This window comes from Natator depressus, chromosome 21, assembly GCF_965152275.1.
Source record: "Natator depressus isolate rNatDep1 chromosome 21, rNatDep2.hap1, whole genome shotgun sequence".
In the NCBI taxonomy this organism is placed as follows: Eukaryota; Metazoa; Chordata; order Testudines; family Cheloniidae; genus Natator; species Natator depressus.
The window spans coordinates 962,294-979,937 of record NC_134254.1 but is presented as its reverse complement, the minus strand read 5'-3'; the positions used below and the strand labels follow the sequence as shown (position 1 = coordinate 979,937).

At 37.9% G+C, this 17,644-nt stretch overlaps 1 protein-coding gene across 1 annotated transcript in view; it reads right to left on the bottom strand.

Annotated features, from left to right (window-relative positions):
* Positions 1-1,282: 1,282 nt before the first annotated feature.
* The window catches only part of TRIM33 (tripartite motif containing 33), a 79,688-nt gene continuing 63,326 nt past the window's right edge, over positions 1,283-17,644 (bottom strand). The window contains exons 12-20 of the mRNA XM_074935870.1: positions 16,279-16,411; positions 13,186-13,249; positions 12,617-12,776; positions 11,372-11,718; positions 10,705-10,828; positions 9,682-9,756; positions 8,841-8,993; positions 6,443-6,493; positions 1,283-6,351 (exon numbers count right to left, since the gene is read on the bottom strand). Of these exons, the coding sequence (XP_074791971.1) occupies positions 6,139-6,351; positions 6,443-6,493; positions 8,841-8,993; positions 9,682-9,756; positions 10,705-10,828; positions 11,372-11,718; positions 12,617-12,776; positions 13,186-13,249; positions 16,279-16,411 (1,320 nt within the window). The 3' untranslated portion in view covers positions 1,283-6,138. The remainder of the gene's footprint in view (positions 6,352-6,442; positions 6,494-8,840; positions 8,994-9,681; positions 9,757-10,704; positions 10,829-11,371; positions 11,719-12,616; positions 12,777-13,185; positions 13,250-16,278; positions 16,412-17,644) is intronic.

Here is a 17,644-nt window from a genome sequence, read left to right as displayed (position 1 = left end):
AAGACAACAGTTTGCTTTCAGATCCATCCAGCTTTCTGCTACAGCCCACCACAGATACATGTGTTTGTGGACAGTGCTCAGGCTGAGAGCACAGATTTTCAATGGATGTGTTTGCAAGAAGTAACACCTCGTATTTCAGCAAAATCTTAAGTTAACACTGCTTAGTGCTAGAGATGCAGCACCTTCTATCTAGGTGGTTGCATGGTACCTGGTCACCACCCAAGCACTTGAAGAAATCAATCTCTTTCCATCCCACCCACAGGAGACTTAGTCAGTGGGGCTTTAGTGTGCAGGAGCGATGGTGTGTTACGTGTGGAAAACTTGGCTTTCCCAAGCGTTTCCCCATCCTAGATTTTAAGGCCAGAAGGGACTGTTGTGATCGTCTCACCTCCTGCAGAACCCACAACCACAGGACTTACCAGAATTCTTGCTTAAAACTAACAGCTGTGGTTGAATAGGGCACACCTGAGGAGGAGTGGTTTTGCATTTAGTTCTGCATGTGAGAAGGCCTGTGGTCATACCTGGGACAACAAACAATTCTCTTTCCAAGACCTCTCTTCTACAAATAGGACAGAGCTGACTGCAAGGTATAACAGCCAAACTATCTGGCTCAACCACCGTCATGAGCAAGCAGCTATTACCCATGCTGAAGTGTTCATGGTGGTGTATGTGCGCACACGTCAGACACTTTTCTACAAGCGCTCATGCAGATAGCATTCAAACATGAGAGCCTCAACAACCCAAGAGGAAGAACTTTCAAAGCCATGCAACATCCTTCCCTCACACTCCCCAGAACTAAAGTTCTAGATAACTTCCTACCATTTAGCTACCATTCAGAGACGGCCCTCTCCAAAACAATAATTGGGCAAGCCAAGAATGCACCTTCTGGTACTATCCAGTCTAGTCTCATTTTAAAATGAGTAAATACACAAACCATGATGGAGAGATGGGTGGCAACAGCAAAGCCAAAGGAGGGAGAGAAACAAGGACCATGAGACAAAAATCATGCTAGGAATGCGCTTTACACCTTGTCCTGTTCTAGCTCATGCTCCAGATACTGCTCTCTTCTTTATTTGATAGACAGTCTTGCCCAACAATGGAGTTTACTTTTATTTGTACAAACTTTTGATCTAAGTATTTACTGTTACCCACTATTGTGAAAATGACTTATCAAAATACATTTGTACCCTCTAAAGGTCTAGTTCAGATTTGCAAAAAAAGAAACTCAAATTGAAAAATTCTGCATTTTTCTAATTTAATAGAAATAACCAAAACAAAGTGGTTTTCAAACAATGCTTTAAACCGATCTAGTACAACTTCTACACCACATTCCAGAGCATTTAACAAGAAATATTTACAGGCAGCTAATGTATTAAATAACCATGAAAAGAAAAAACTTGCCTTTATTACACACCAGCAAAAAACACAGGAACGGAACAATTAGAAACTGTAACTGTTAAAGTTAAATATGATTATTCAGATAATACAATATCACAGAAACAGCACTTTTTGAAGAATCATACTGAAGGATGACCAAAGTTAACTATGTGCAAAAAAGTTTTAATTGCTGGAAACAAGAAATTGAGATTGCTGTGAAGTTAACCCTTCCATGAGTATGCTTACATATAAAATTAAAACAGGCTTGCAATTGCACAAATCTTTATAGGCTATATACATGTTTCATGATGTTTTGAACTTAAGAAATGTTCACATTCGCAGACCATTACCAGACATGCATTTTATTTTTTTATTCCTTTAAATTTAGGTCACACTCTAGAGGGAATGCTATAATAAGTCAGCCTTATAAAATTCTTTTAGTACCTTTCCTTGTATAAATTCAGTTAATTTTAAAGAAAGCAGCCTTCGGTTGTAAAGATCATTCAATAGAAAAGGGCAAAACTGCATTTCATACATTTAATAGTTTAGTTACAATAAAGATACCCAAATTAACTGCAATTTTTGAAAACTATTTTGATTCAGATACATTAAAAAGCATATAAAGGAGGACCCGAGTAGGCAAACCCAAGGAATTAAGATGGAAGTGTTACTGTACATGCATTTTTGACAAAGTAAAAGAAATTGCCATATCTGAAGTTACAATGTCTATGTTTAGTCTGAAATATGTCTATGTAAACTGTGGCATATACATTTTTTAAAAAAGTACCTCCATTATTTACTCAAACACCTACTTTTTAAAAAAATATGTAACTTTCCCCAATTTTTAAAATAAAATGCCACACTATATTGTCAATAACTCCTGCACACTTTGTTTTAAAAGCTAGACTTGGTGATATGCATACAAACTTTCCTATAAAACCACTATCCAAAGGAAAGGATTCCTGTCATGCTAATAGGCAACAGACAAAGCAGTTTTATTGCTTTTTCCAAGGAAGAGAATAAGAAAACAAGAAAAATAGCCTACATCCAGTACATCATACACGAAACTTTAAAACACTGTTGCCATTACCTAAGCTTAAATAGGATCAGCTAATAAACTAGGTTATACAACAGAAATGGTAAGTTTGGGTTAATTTTAAAGATCTCAGTTAGTTCTGGTAGCTTGCAGAAATGTTTATAAAACATTTCACTGATCCAGTGTTGAGTATGTTGACATACCATCAGTGCCATACCACATAGTATTAATGGTGACATTTCACAAGAAACAAGCTATCTACACTTAACAGAGCATTTGTTCTTTTAAAAGTTAGAGGAACAACCTTTTTGGATAGTAACTCAGCCTTAACATTGCATGGTAGGCCATTTAATTCCAGGGCACAGTTAAGAAAGAGACCTGAACCTATGTAGCTGGTTAAATTAACACTAATCACTAGTAATTACATGGCAGGATACCTGCTGAGGTAATTGAGAAGTCCACAATTAGCACACTATACACTTTTCACTCCTGTTTCAAAGCAAGTTGCCTTTTACTTTTTTGGATTAACTTAAACTGCAGAACCATTTACAACAAAAAGTGAGATGCGAATGATCTTTTTACAGGAGCATTTAAAAATCAGAGCATATAGTTATATCACATGCCAAAATATCTTCTTGCTATCACATTAGAACATTGCAACTGTGCAGATAAACTATGATGCATGCACAGTGCACCCTAATATCTGCTACAAGGCTTAACCTTAATGTAAGGCATGTTCTAAATTCCAATGTAGCTCACAACTTTTATTTGCATCTATTGCACACACATCCTTCAGTACCTATCAATTGCCAAACAGAGGCCGCTCCGAATGTGTCCAGATGTTAATACAAAATTAATCAACTTGCTATTAAGTAGAATATATGCAACCCGGCACAAATACATTTTGGCTGAGTGAACTCTGAACAGTTCTAGGATAAATTTATGATCATAGTCTAAGGGAAGAAGCAGCAGATTAATGTAGCTTATATATCCGTCAGCATCCTTTATGAATGGAACCTAGCTAATTCCAAAAAGTAACTCTGATTTAGTATATTTGGAGTACCAAAAGGGAAAGAAAAAATGAAAAATATTTACTTGATTGAATTGTTCTTCATTCTCATTTACTTGATTGGACTGTTCATTAATTTGTTGTACACAAGTTAAGAAAATTTAAGATTTCTTGCCAACAGTTCAAATGTCATATAATCAATAGCAATAATCTTTATGGTCATCTGCAGAGATTAAAGGAAAAACTGGATTACTGGCAAGAATAAAACTTGAACTGTGACCAGGATCAAAGTTCAATGTCACTAACTGTGGTTTGTAGATGGAACTAATGGAATACAGACTACTTTAAAGTTTAACAAAATTCCTCATAGTGAGTCTACCTGTTTATATGGAGAAGAACAAATCTAAAGTGTCTGAGAGGTTATATCAAAATGTTAAGACATCTGCAGAACGTAGTGTTTAAATGTCATAAAATCTGGCAACACAAACTGAAGACAATCCACGAAATCTCATTTTCCACTGTTAATTCAATAGTGAATATTCCTTTTCAAATTGACAAGTTTTTCTGAGATAAACTAGAAACTGACAGGGAATAGGTGATGAGTGTAGTCACTAAGTGATCTAATCTTACCAAAAGGTTAGAATTTCCTACGTATACTTCCCATCCTTCTCTTCTGACACTCAAAGGTTTAACAAAGTGTCACTACATGAATGTACATAAGTATGTTTTTAAAGAAGTTGAGTAACTACTTTTTGCATTCAAATATAAATGGTTTATAATGATTACATTTAATGGGACAAAATCCTTTGAGAAAACATCATTTGAACAAAATAAAAGAAAAGGATCCAACACTTTTGTTCAAGTGTAATGTTAAGGTAACCTAAGGAAGTAAGACAAAGCCGTAAATGCCTTCAAATCCCTTTCATTATTTCAGAGGGGATTTAGTCGCATGTGAATTTATTTTTTTCTATGTAAATAGAAAATTAATCCTAAGTGTTTTGCATAAAGAATTTTTTAGAGCATCATTTATGTTGATTCAATACATTTTTTGCTAAAAATATTTACCTCTACTTTATGGTTAAGTTAAATCTTTCTTTACATGCAAAATTTGTCATATGAATCATTCATGCTGAATGTTAAAAAAAATCATTTGCCACAGATCTGCTGTATTTAAGCAAAATTTCATGTCAAATTTACATTCTGGTCACCCTGATCTGGTCTGCGTTCACACAAAGGACTGTTTCATCTTATTCTAACAAAAGATTCATCTGTACAAAGGCTAAAAATTACATTTCTTGGTGCCAATCCTTGCAGATCAGGCCAGTAGAGGAAGTTTAACCAGTTCATTGTGCGGGTATGTCTACCCACAAATGCTGCACTCAAGGGAGTTTTCAATGGGAAGGTATAGCAGAGGTGCCTACTTTATACAGAGTTCGGATGGGGACTGATCTATTTTCAGAATTCAACCAGAAATCACTCAATTTCAAACCCTGGTCTGTGCAAGTGCTCCATTTTGTGGCTGGATAAGTAACCCAATTCCAACAGGTTTATTCTGATCTTTCTAGATATTTCACTCATAAGCTGCTTCTGAAGAAAGTTCTGAGTGGTTCTCTAATAAAATTAGATAGAACCTCAATATGAATGCAATGTTAGAAATAGACAGCATATATTACAAATCTGTTCTTGATAGGAACATTAGCAAGAATACATATAAGCTTAAAAACAGCTCAGCAAATGTTGCTGAGCTGCAAAAAATTTCAGTCCACTATTTACAAATAAGACAAAGTGAATACAGAAAATTTTACACATTTGGTAGTCAGGTAATTGTTTGCCAATAGTGGTCTATCAGAAACTGATATTCAGGAAGACTGGAAAATCACCAGTTATCTTCTCAGCCTAAATATGTAAGTACAGAAAATTATATAACTAATATTGGCGCTATCTGCCTCTGCAGGGGGATTTGGAAGAGACAATAAAATCTTAAGAATTCCAACAAGAAATGAATTTAAGTGTTCTGTGTATAGGACTCCATTAATAACTATGTATGAACCCTACTGAAAAGCATTCATTGCAGCCAGGCCTAGTCCTGCGTGTATTAAGAACTCACACTCCTGCACTTGCCAATTTAGAACAGTTTAATGATCATTTGTAATGTTTCTATACATAAAATGTTGTAAAGAAAGCGGAATCTAGATATTTGAATTAACACAGAAGATCAGTTACTCACAACATCACTTAAATGAGAAGGTGATAAAAGCAATGATGCAATTCACACTTATAAGTTCACACAAGAGGGGATTTTTTAGCAAAGTTTCTTACAGTTTAGACAGCAGTCCATCATGAAAGTGATATACAGTTGCTGTATTGGTCCAGTCTTGCAGAAAAGTTCACTAAGCAGCATGACAGTCCACTTATCTGTACAAGGAGCATCCTATATCAACTCTGCATCTTTATCAACATTCACTCACCTCCAACTGTGAGAACATGCCAAGAGTGTCCTCGGGAAAAGAAAAGGGAATTCCAAGTAATCCAACCCCACAAAAAATTACAACCGAACTTTTCCCCCTTTGACAAGAATGTTTCTGTACACATTTATTGTAATCTAATACTGTCTAAAAGCTATCAGCTTCTTCAAAATGACCACTGAAGGCATGATGATATTCCAGGAACACTTAAATAACAGTTTTTACAATAGGTTTAGGTCCATATCATCAGATTACTTTATATGCACTGGTCTTTCATCTGATTTTAGACGTTTTCTACGTGGCTGTATAAAATCTTCATCGGAGTCCTCAGTTATTTCACCATCATCTTCTTCCTGCTCAAATTCAGGCAAAGGTTGGAAGGTCCTGTCTGGGTAGATGTCTGTAAGTTTATCTTCAAAGTACAACGCAACTGCCTTCCCTGCCTGTGCTACTTCTGAATCAGCCTGCAAATAAAAAAAAAAAAAAAAAAAAGGAATATTCACCTGTTGGTAATGCACATCCCTTCACCAAGTGTGCGTGGTCTGAAACGCTTACCTTCAAATTAATCTCTTGTGTTTCTGCATAAACTTGAACAACTTTCATCATCTAAAAAGGATACCAGAGTCAAAAAAAATGAAATTATAATCCTTTCTAAAGTTATGAGATTGCATAGGGTTGGATGACTAAAGTTAGCCATAACAGGAAAAACAGATTGTTATGACCAGATAAGTATAGTTCTAAAATTCAGTGTCGTATAGGTCACCCTCTTTATAAGGCTGGTTCAAAAATCTATGGTTCGTGAACCTTTGGCAAGATATGAAACCATCGTATAATAAGCGGCTCCCGGTCATGTTAAAACACATTATAATAAACGCTCATGACAACATTCCTTTATTATAAAGCTCAGTTGCCCAGAATGTTATCATGGAAAGTAAGTGCTCTATGTTTCAATCATAACAGAAGAGCTCCTGCATAAATCTTCTCTATAAAAGAAATGAGAGTGCATTCTTGTGGATCCATTTCCACTTTGATTACCTTCATGTGTCAAGCTATAAAAATGCAGGAACTATATCTGAACCTGTGTCATGAGTAAGGATCTGGTTTATATCATGGTGGTCACCACTATCATGGAACTGTAAATTTTGCTATTTATATAGACCGTGCTGCCACACATTAACAGTTCATTAGTTCACTGTGATCTAGTCCTCTTTGAAAGAGACTAGATTAAAGCCAACTAATGAACTTTTCATGTGGACCCTGTTGCCCTACATTAAAAGTTGGTTAGTTTGCTTTGATCTAGTTCTGTTTCAAAAGAGGACTACATCAATGTGAACTAAAACTGTTAATGCATGGGAGGAGGGTCCACAAGGTGGCTGCAATCATAGCATAAAATTCTCCCCCCCACACCTTTTTTAAACTGTGACAGTGCTGTGAATTATGCATAATTTTACTGTAACAAAATTGTATCCATAGTCATGAGTGGTCGGACCACTTCAGCTTCCAGAATAAGAGTCACCAAGTGAGACTCCAAACAGCTAAGTTTAAAGAGTCCTTTTAAAGAACCACAGTTCCCTGGAGCCTCCTGCTACTCTTGTTACACTATACTTCTTAAGAGCAGCAGAAGTGATTTCCTCCAGAGCAGAGGCTTCATTCACTCCCTAGATCAAACAGCTTTGAAAGATGCACTTTTTCCATATTCCCCATTAACCTCCACCTGACAGATAGTTATAAAGAGGTCAAGTTCAAAGTGCATGTGTTTAAGTCTATTGTGCAAAAGTGCCTCATTCTGAAACTTGTTTTTAACTGTTATTTTCACTATTCCAGTATTTTACATGAGGCTCAGTTTTAAACATAGGTTTGTTTGCTCCAAAGGGCCTCTCTCTGTGCAGAGGACAGAAATGCTTTTTAAACATCAGAAATCTGAAGTTACACATTGAGGAGAACTATCAAGGTCATTTCACCATCGCTAGGGCCCATGCAAGACCATTCCCTACAGTACATTCTGCAGGCCTTCATGTGATCTTGCTTTAAGTGTTCCAGAGATGGTCATTCTCCCCCACTTCTCTCCAGGACTATTCCAGGGGGCTCAGCATCAAGGACTTTTCTGTGTCATTCAGATTAAATTTTCCTTTTCTTTGTTCCGCTTTATTACTGTTATACTCTCTACACCACCTTAAGTGGTACCTCCCCGCTAGGGATTCACACTCTTCAGCTCTTCCTGTGAGCGAGTTCTTCAGTAACTGAGCAAAAGTCCCATAGCTGCTGGAGCATCTATCCACATTCCTCAGAAAAGTTTTACATCCCTGTGTGGGCTACCCATTTAAGGTCTGCTTCTGTGCCAGACTAGACACCTATGAGCCAGAAGGAGAGAGAACTGCCAGATCTTTTGGGGGACTAACAGAAAGACTTTTGGGGCTCTGCTTACAGTTATGAAAGCCTGATTCTGGGAGCTCAGGAAGAGACAACCAGTAGGGGGTTCTCTCTAGATACGCTTTTTTCCTTAGCGGTACAAGTTTATGGCATAATATTGATAAGCATTAATGGTATATTCCATTTGGAATATTTTGGAGGACTGCCCAATTTACGCCACACCACAGGTCTCAGCAACAGCCACAATCCAGTCAAGATGCGCCAGCCAGAATACCTTAGCAAATAACTGCTCCCTCACATCATGAATTTAATCCCTAAGTACAGCTATTGCAGAGTTCACGACTTCCCACAAACACATGTAAAAGTTTTCCTTCAGTGCACTTTATAGCCTCTTCTAACTAAAACCGTAGGCAAGATCTGTCATTACTTGGTTTGTATTTACTTATAAAGGGTCCGACTCTGCATCTGCTCCACACGTGGAACTCCCACAGACTGAAAACTGGAGTTCTGTGTGAGGCAGCTGTGGAATCAGGCCTAAATAAATCTCAATCCAAAAATGTTTACAGTTTGGAAGTTAACATACTTCATTAAACCTTTCACAGTTCTTGAAGATCAGCCGGACATCTGCCACAAAGTCGTCAGGAGTTTGGTAGTGCTGGGAATGTTTCTTTTGCAGCTTCTTTTTTACTGTAGACAAATCCATTGGTTTCTTTATAATTTTATAGTAGTTTGGTATCTGTGAAGAAAGCATACATCTAATCACAAACCACCAAAAAAGATTGATAAGCAATTTTTATACTTCACAAAAGGAGAATTAAAGCTACTTATCAGAGTATCAAAATAGCATCCAGCCAACCCCATTATAGCATGTACACACAAGGGAACAATCAGAAGCAACTACCTCAGTTCATGAGGAAGGAAAGAGGGCAATCGGAGGTTTTATTAACACAACGTATTTTGTTATATTTTAGTGCCGATTATTAGTATTCGGGAGAGAAACTTGTGTATAAAGATATTAGACCATTGCTATCTTTTCTAGAATAATTAAAATAAACTTGTTTTACATCTCAAAATACAAAACTGCCAAGCAGATCAGATTTTTTGGTTTAATTCAAATGTTTCTTTTAAAGCCTCTTGCTAAGCATAAATGGTACAATATTTTGCATTTTATAAGATATCCCTAATCCTCTCCAGTTCATTCAGTTATTGCTATTGGAAAGGATTTTTTTAATTAATGGGTTTAATGGTTCAGAAGTACCATGCTAGGTAAGACCAGTGACATTTTCAGACTGGTTTTACTCCAGAAGTATCTCAATGACAACAAGCAACTCATTCCAAAAAACAAAACTTGTCACGACGGTGGTCTTTTGGTGACATTGTTGACATTTTATTTTTTCCACAGTTTCATGTAGCAGGAGACTCACCGAGGCTGGGACTGGCTCCTGGAATTCAATGCTCAGCTCATGGCAATATAGGTAAAGCAGGAGACGTTCACATTTCTTGCAAAGGAACAAAAAACTTCAAGTGAATATCCCTTTTTAATCCTCAGTCTGAAAACGGATACTTAACTAATTTAAATAGGTTCAGATTATGTAGTCTCAATAGTAGAAAATGAAGTCCTACAAGCCTAGAGGCCTCTTCATTCAAAGAGTGTAAAAGGAACATTTATACAGCGCTATAGTGTTGGAGGAGAAGGAAAGAGTGCCTTTACTTTGGCTAGCACATTATACTTAATATAAAAGCTCTTGACTCCTTTTTTTGGCTTTCCTTTCCCCAAAAGAAAGCTGGGGTTAATAAAACAAAAATTGCAGAACAAGGCAATACATTAAATAACCAAATTAGAACAGAGCAACTGTTCAATGACACTGTTACTATTCATATTGTTAAATGCAACTGAACTACACTTCGGTCTGAACTATTTGTTTAATTCTGGATTTATGAAAAATCTGAAATTCCATTCAAATAATTGTTTTCAATATTTCCCCTCAAACATTTCCTTATTTCAATTTTTTGGTAAGTTTCTCTGAAGAATTTATTCATGGTGAAGAAGTTCTAAGGACTATTCTGACTGCTGATTCAAAACTCCTGATTCTCCATATATAAAGCTAGAAATCATTTGGACACAGTCAAGACATTTTGCCATATACATGCTCTTAGAAATACCTATCAGCATGTCTCCCCATGAATTTAAGGCATCAAATTTACATATTGTTATGTAGGTAGGTTAAAACATCCATGTTAAATCCACAAAAGAGCTTCCAATTAAAAACTTGTAGAAGGTATATTAAAATTAACTTTTAAATGTGAATTAATTTTATTAGTTTGTGCTCACAGAAATTTTAACCCACTGGACAAGTACAGCGATAATATAGGGATGCCCAGTAACAATCAATCAAGTCAAAGGTGACAGTTTTTAGATGCAGATACCTACAGTATTTGACACATACCCTTTGGTCCACAGGACTTAAGCCTTGTGCTGTTTTCCCCTTCTTACTATGTTGCAAATTGTCACAATCATATTCTACTTCAGGTTTGCTTAGATCTCTGCAGAATGTACATATCCACTCCCCACTAAATAGGAAGAGAGACAATTAGTCCAGGAATCCACCAGAGATTACGTGGGTAAAAAAACACTTTACCCACAAAAGCTTATGCCCAAATAAATCTGTTAGTCTTTAAGGTGCCACCGGACTCCTTGTTGTTTTTGTGAATACAGACTAACACGGCTACCCCCCGATACTTGACACCAGAGATTACGTCTACTACATGACCACTATGACATTTCTACAGCTTCTATGCCTTTTAAAAGTTAAGTTGTACCGCATTAAAGACTCCTCTAGTGTAGAATTTATCATGGTGTAAGTGTTAAATCATGTATGCACCAAAAACACTCTGTGCACCACTTTAAAAATCACTGGAAAATACTGACATTGACAGAATCAGCACAGAACAGCTATAAAGCAAATTAAATCCTAAGAACAAAGACAATATACATGCTAGGGAAGTTTTTATGCTATTCATGGGCACTGAGGTTCCCAATTTTGAGTTTCACTGTGTGAATAAGCCCACAAAACTCTTTTTGGGCACCAGTAACATTATTTTAATTTCTGGTACCTTGGAAAGCTGAGAAGAGTTGGTACATGACAAGTGAGGTGAAACACTTTGGGGCACTTTTCACAACATAACAAATCGCCTCCATTTTGGCATACAGCACACCAGTCTTCATTTGGATCATCCTCTTTGTTGTTGCCTTCTCCTCCAATTCTAGCTGACCGATGCATTAGACTTCGCACTGGCGATTTCCCATTTACAAGACTATGTCCAGACTGTTTGCAACTTTCACTTAAATCTGTTGGTTCAGTTTTTACATGATTTTCAAGACTTCCTAATGCTTCCAACTCGCTTTCCAGATGCAAGTTAGTGGAGAGAGGTGGTGTCAAGCTGCTCTCAGGACTGCTAAGCTGAAATAAAATTACTGCATGAAAATCTGCAAAGAGATCAGTTTTACAAATTCATCTTTCCTCATATGGTTGGAATCAGAAGCCATCTGCTGCTTACTAGCACTTCAAATTAAAATGCTTCCCAAAAACAAACCAATATTGGCAATTCATTGTCAGATATTTGAGTTACATACTATATGGAGAACAAGCATACCTTATTTTTTATGCTAAATTGCATAGGACTTTAGAGTTACACACATTCAGTAGACTGATCCTGAGAGAACATGCCAGTGAATTATCGGAAGCTTTTATTAGCTAGAGATTAAAAATGGTAAACATACTAAACCCTTGATGGCAGTTTTACTGAGATCCAAAAGACAGCACCAGCTGGGGGACTAGCCTGCCTCTGGCTCGATGCATCAGCTGTTCAGCATGTATACCAAAGGACAGAATCAAGTCCTAAGTAAGATGCCAATTTGAGATTAAGTTCCGATTTGTTTCTACTGTACCGCTTTCACTGCTGTATTACCTGACAGCAACATATGTAACACTTGGTAGGATAGGACGCCTTGCACAAGATACCAGATCAAATCCAGCTCAGCTCAGCAGCGAACAAAACTGCTACAATCTGATGTCGGTATGGGGGCATGCATCAAACAAGTGGGAATCCTAGTCTTTTTGCCAGTAGACTGATGTCCACCTCACTACACCCATCAACACTGTTGGCAGCCTTAGCTGCAGTTTCAGCAGAGGTATCAAGGAAACTGAAATGCCCTCATCTCTCCAACTGGCCCATACAGAACAGAGTTCAGGGACATTACTAGGGGCTGGTATCTTGCCCTTTTGTCTCCAGGGCTGTGAGATGCCTTTATGGATTTCCAAATTCTTAAAGATGCCATTGGGCACAGGGCAACTTTACCATGCATGCACTCCTCCTGCCATCCTCTGTTTTTTCTTGCTTCACTGCTCCTGAGAAACTGCATATCTCTTCCTCTGTCCCTGGCTCTTGCTTGACTTTCACGTGGTCAGACTTGAAGTTAATGCCAGTCTTCTCAGCAGTTCTGCCCGATGAACCACAGCTAGAAAGACAAGAGTACATGGAAAGATTAGCTGCAATTGAAACTGACAAAACACTAGTCAGGGATGATCTAGATTTACTTGGTTTTGCCTCCTCAGCGCAGCATGGACTTGACCTCTCCAGGTCCCTTCCAGTCCTACATTTCCATGTTTAAAACAATTTAAGTGAATGTTTCAAAGCCAAAGCTATTACTGTGAATTTTCTGATGCCTACATTTTACAAAATATAAGGACAGACATCTGGCAACATAATTTTTCAATAATTATTTTCGTATATGCATTCACTTCAATTAAGAGGTCATAGTTATAACAGTAGCTAATAGTGACTTGCTGTTGATTTTAGTTTAAACTTTAACGTGTTCTTTACATTTGATTTTTCAGCCACACACTGTTAACTAAGAACACACTCACCTGCCTCTGCTGCCTGTGCTGGAGGTGCTGGGTGGCCTCACGGGGGTGTGGGAATTGGATAACCCTGAAAAAGTATAAATCACTTTTCATAAATATCTACCGTAGGTTACATGTAACTAGTATTCTACAACAACATAATTGAAAGTGATGCTAAATGGAATAAGTCAGTGATTCATGCAAGTCAGTGATCCTTTAGTCCACTGGCTATCAACCTTTCCAGACTACTGCACCCCTTTCAGAAGCCTGATTTGTCTTGCGTACCCAAAGTTTCGCCTCACTTAAAAACTACTTGCTTACAAAATCAAACAAAAATCCCAAGTGTCACAGCACACCGTTACTGAAAAATTGCTGACTTTCATTTTTACCATGTAATTATAAAATAAATCAATTGGAATGTAAACATTGTATTTACATTTCAGTGTATAGTATATAAAGCAGTATAAACAAGTCACTGTCTGTATGAAATTTTATGAAATTGTACTGAATTCCCTAGGGCTTTTTATGTAGCCTGTTGTAAAACTACAGTAACTCCTCACTTAACGTTGTAGTTATGTTCTTGAAAAACACGACTAAGCGAAACAATGTTAAGCGAATCCAGTTTCCCCCGTAAGAATGAATGTAAATAAGGGGGTTAGGTTCCAAGGAAATTTTTTTTGCCAGACAAAAAGATGACATATACATATGCAGTATAAGTTCTAAACAATTTTAAACTACTCAGCAGTGTTGATTGTGAAGTTTGGCTGACGTGGTGCAGTCAGAGGGTGAAAGAGGGTGGATTGTCCGGCTGCTCCTCTTGTTGTTCTTTCCAAAGTGCTGGGGGGGAGGGAGGGGTGCTAAAACCCTGGCTCTGCCCCAGGCCCGCCCCTCACTCCCCCCCAGCCTCCTGAATACCGTGAAACAGACGATTGCTGCAGGCGGGAGGGGGTGTTGCTGATCTGCGGGTCTGCCGGTGGATGGAGGTGCTGGGGTGTGTGTGTGTATGTATGTGTGTGGAGGGGAGCTGATGGGGTGCTGCCAGCCCACCCTGGTTCCAAGCCCCCAACAGCCAAACAACGTTCTAAGCAAACATTGCACAACTTTAAATGAATATGTTCTCTAACAGATCAGCGATGTAACAATGAAACAACGTTAACTGGGACGATGTTAAGCGAGGAGTTACTTTAGGTAGATATCTAGATGACTTATGTACCTCCTGGAAGACCTCTGTGTACTCCCAGGGGTACATGTATCCCTGGTTGAGAACCACTGCTAGTTTAGTCCTTGGCTCAAACATAAAAAAGCAGATCTGATATAGAATCTGGCATGTTTGCATTAGTTTGTCAATTGCCTTTTCATTTATAATCCCAGTAACTACTTAATTTAATACAAATATAAAAGAGACCAATATTCTTGACCTAAATGCCTCTTTTTTATCATCTGTGAATTATCCTGATCTGGTCATCACCACCACATGTTGCAAATAAATGTTAGTCTCTGAACAAAAGTTGTCACTTGTGTTTTAAGTTTTAGTCTTATTTTCAACCCATGTTTCAGGACCAACTTTCTACTCATCTGTTTTAAAACAGCTGGATTGTTGGCTATTGCAAATAAACTCAGCAGAAAGGTAGACCCACGGCATGCGTTTTGTATGTGAGCTTAGAGAAAATACATTTATACTGTAAGCATACACTAACTCACAATTCAGACCAAGTAAGCTTGGAAGGCTGCAGGGAAAGAACTAAATGATGGAAAGACCTGTATGGAATTGCTGAAACCTGTTTTTCTTGTGTCCAGTATTTCTGAAATAGCCATTTGCATTATGGAATGTTAGGTGATTTCAGTAATGTAATTTGTTCAGATGCAGAACAAAAGCTTGGTTCAAAATTATATGTACTTCTAAAAGAACTGCACAAATAGCAAACTCCTTACGTAACTCTGGATCTCTCCCTAAGCAGGGTATCTAATGAAATTCGGTAAGTTCCCTTCACAAAACCTGGAATGGCCTGGAGCTTCATAAGTCAAATCATTCCAACTGAACTGTGGACTCAGAGCTAAGTCTGCAAGGTGATATGGTAACAAAAAGGTCCAATGGACTTTTGAGGAACATTGAGAGGTCTAACGTCACAGCACAGAACCGTGCTGGACCCTCTCTGGGCCTCTGGAATACTGTGTTCCCTTTTGGGCACTTCCTTCCCATAAAAACATCGTTTGGGGAAAAAAGGGTAGGGTGCTAGATGGACTGATTTACAAGGAAAGGCAAGTTCATGACCAAAGTCTAGCGGAGTGTTTCTCAAATGTGGCCACCACGGGCTTTTCTTGCAGCCACAGCCTGCTTGGTGGTGATGGGGGGCTGGGGGGGGAGCAAAGCAGCAGCCCCTCCACCAGGGCCAGGTCCCCGCCCCATTCTGGAGCCACAAACACTAGCAGCAGGCAACCATTGAGAGTTCCCCACCACCCCAGGGGCAGTTGGGCTTGGGCTTCTGGCTTCAGCCTTGGGGTGGTGGCTCCGGCCATGCGGCAGCAGGCTCCGTTCCCCCAGCTGCAGTGTTTCAGGCTCCAGCCCCGGGCTCACCCTCACAGGTCCTCTCCACCTCCCTCCCCACCTTTGGCTTAATTTGTCCCCCAGCTTGCAGGGGCCAAGTAAATCTGCTGTGAAAAGTGATAATATACAAATATCACTTTTCACAGTAGCAGATTTACTAGATAGCAAGTCTTAAAAAAAAACAAACTAAAAATAGCAAAACATGTAAAGCACTTTATTTGTGTTTCTGTTTAGGTCCAGTAAAGAACAGAGACAACTGTACATTATTTTTTATTATTGAGTCTGCAAAAAAAACAACTTCAATAAATTACAATGATTTGGACATGTATATGTGCATATTTGTTTGTTTTTCCTAAAGTTAATTAAGTATTTTAGGAAAAATTGTCAGAGCGGCCACCAGCAAGAGTTGGTGGCCAAACTCTGAAGCCACCAAAAACATTGCTGAGAGAACCTCTGGGTGAACGTACCAAAAAAGGAGAGGAATATTACTTTCTTGTACATTGGGGAAATCACTTGCCAATTATTTTAAGCCTAAAATATCAAAAATACCTACCACCCTCATTCCCGCTTACCTGATGATCCTGGAGACAGGGCTGAGGGTCCTGGGGAAGGATTCATGGTGCTTGTAGGCTGAGGGGGTAGGTGACTGCCTGAGATATATCTACTTAGTAGGTTATCTAAATTACTTGAACCAGCATCTTCCAGCTGAAAACAAATCAAACAAAAACAAATTTGAGCTGGGGAAGTCAAATGAGATTAAACCATTAACAGTTTTTCATCTATATGCACATGTAAATATACATGCATATTAGATTAGCTGAACTGTTTTACCAAATTTAAATTTGAAAATGTTTTCTACCAGTGTAACTCATCAGTACTTATGAGGAAACACTTACACAATTACTACCACTTAATAAAGATAAGCAATATTGATTCACAATATGTTCTGAATCCTCATCTTCTAAGAATTACAACCTCCATTCAGAGAACACTTTGCAAGTTAATTTTCTTACACCTGATAACGCTGAACAATGGACAAAACCTAATCAAAACAGTACCAGAATTTGTGATTCTCGGATATGCTTTAATTTTAGTCTTAATAGTCAAGACTCACTGGCAAGCATATTAGGGGGCCTGGTATTTAAGTTGGCCTTTCAATTATTCACTTAAATGTCTTCACCATATAAGAAAGAAACTCTCATTTCACCATAGTGGAGCAATTTAAATCGACTGATATAATTCATTAGACTTTTTTTTAGGTCCTTGATTAAATCAGGTTGAGACTGTAAAATCAATTAGAAAATTTATATTACAACTTCAGATTATAAATATATAATGATTAAATTATAAATGCTTTTAAAAAATGCTATCCTCCCAGTATTTATCTTATTTGAATTTTACAAAAATATAGCACCAGCTATTTGCTTATCAATATTGTAAGAGTTTGTGTTGTTCTCACAATAAGGATGCTAATGACACACTAGACTTCTCTTTTTCAGCAGACACAATAATGAAGTGTGAAAACTTCAACAGAAAAAAAAAGACCTACGTAAAATTTGAATTCTTACTTACAGGAAAATTAGAACAAGTACAATTTAAAACTATAAAATAAAAAAACCTAGTAACATGTAAATAAAAATCTATTTTGACTAAAAGAGTATTTTTTTTATCATCACCCTGAGTTTCACTAAAGACAAGCGTTCTCAAACTGGGAGTCGGGACCCCTCAGGGGGTCACGAGGTTATTACATGGGGGGTTGCGAGCAGCCATCCTCTACCCCAAACCCCACTTTGTCTCTAGCATTTATAATGGTGCTAAATATATAAAAAATTGTTTTTAGTTCATAAGGGGGGGGTCTCATGCAGAGGCTTGCTGTGCGAAAGGGGTCACCAGTACAAAAGTTTGAGAACCACGGACTAAAGCCAACATTTATAAGAG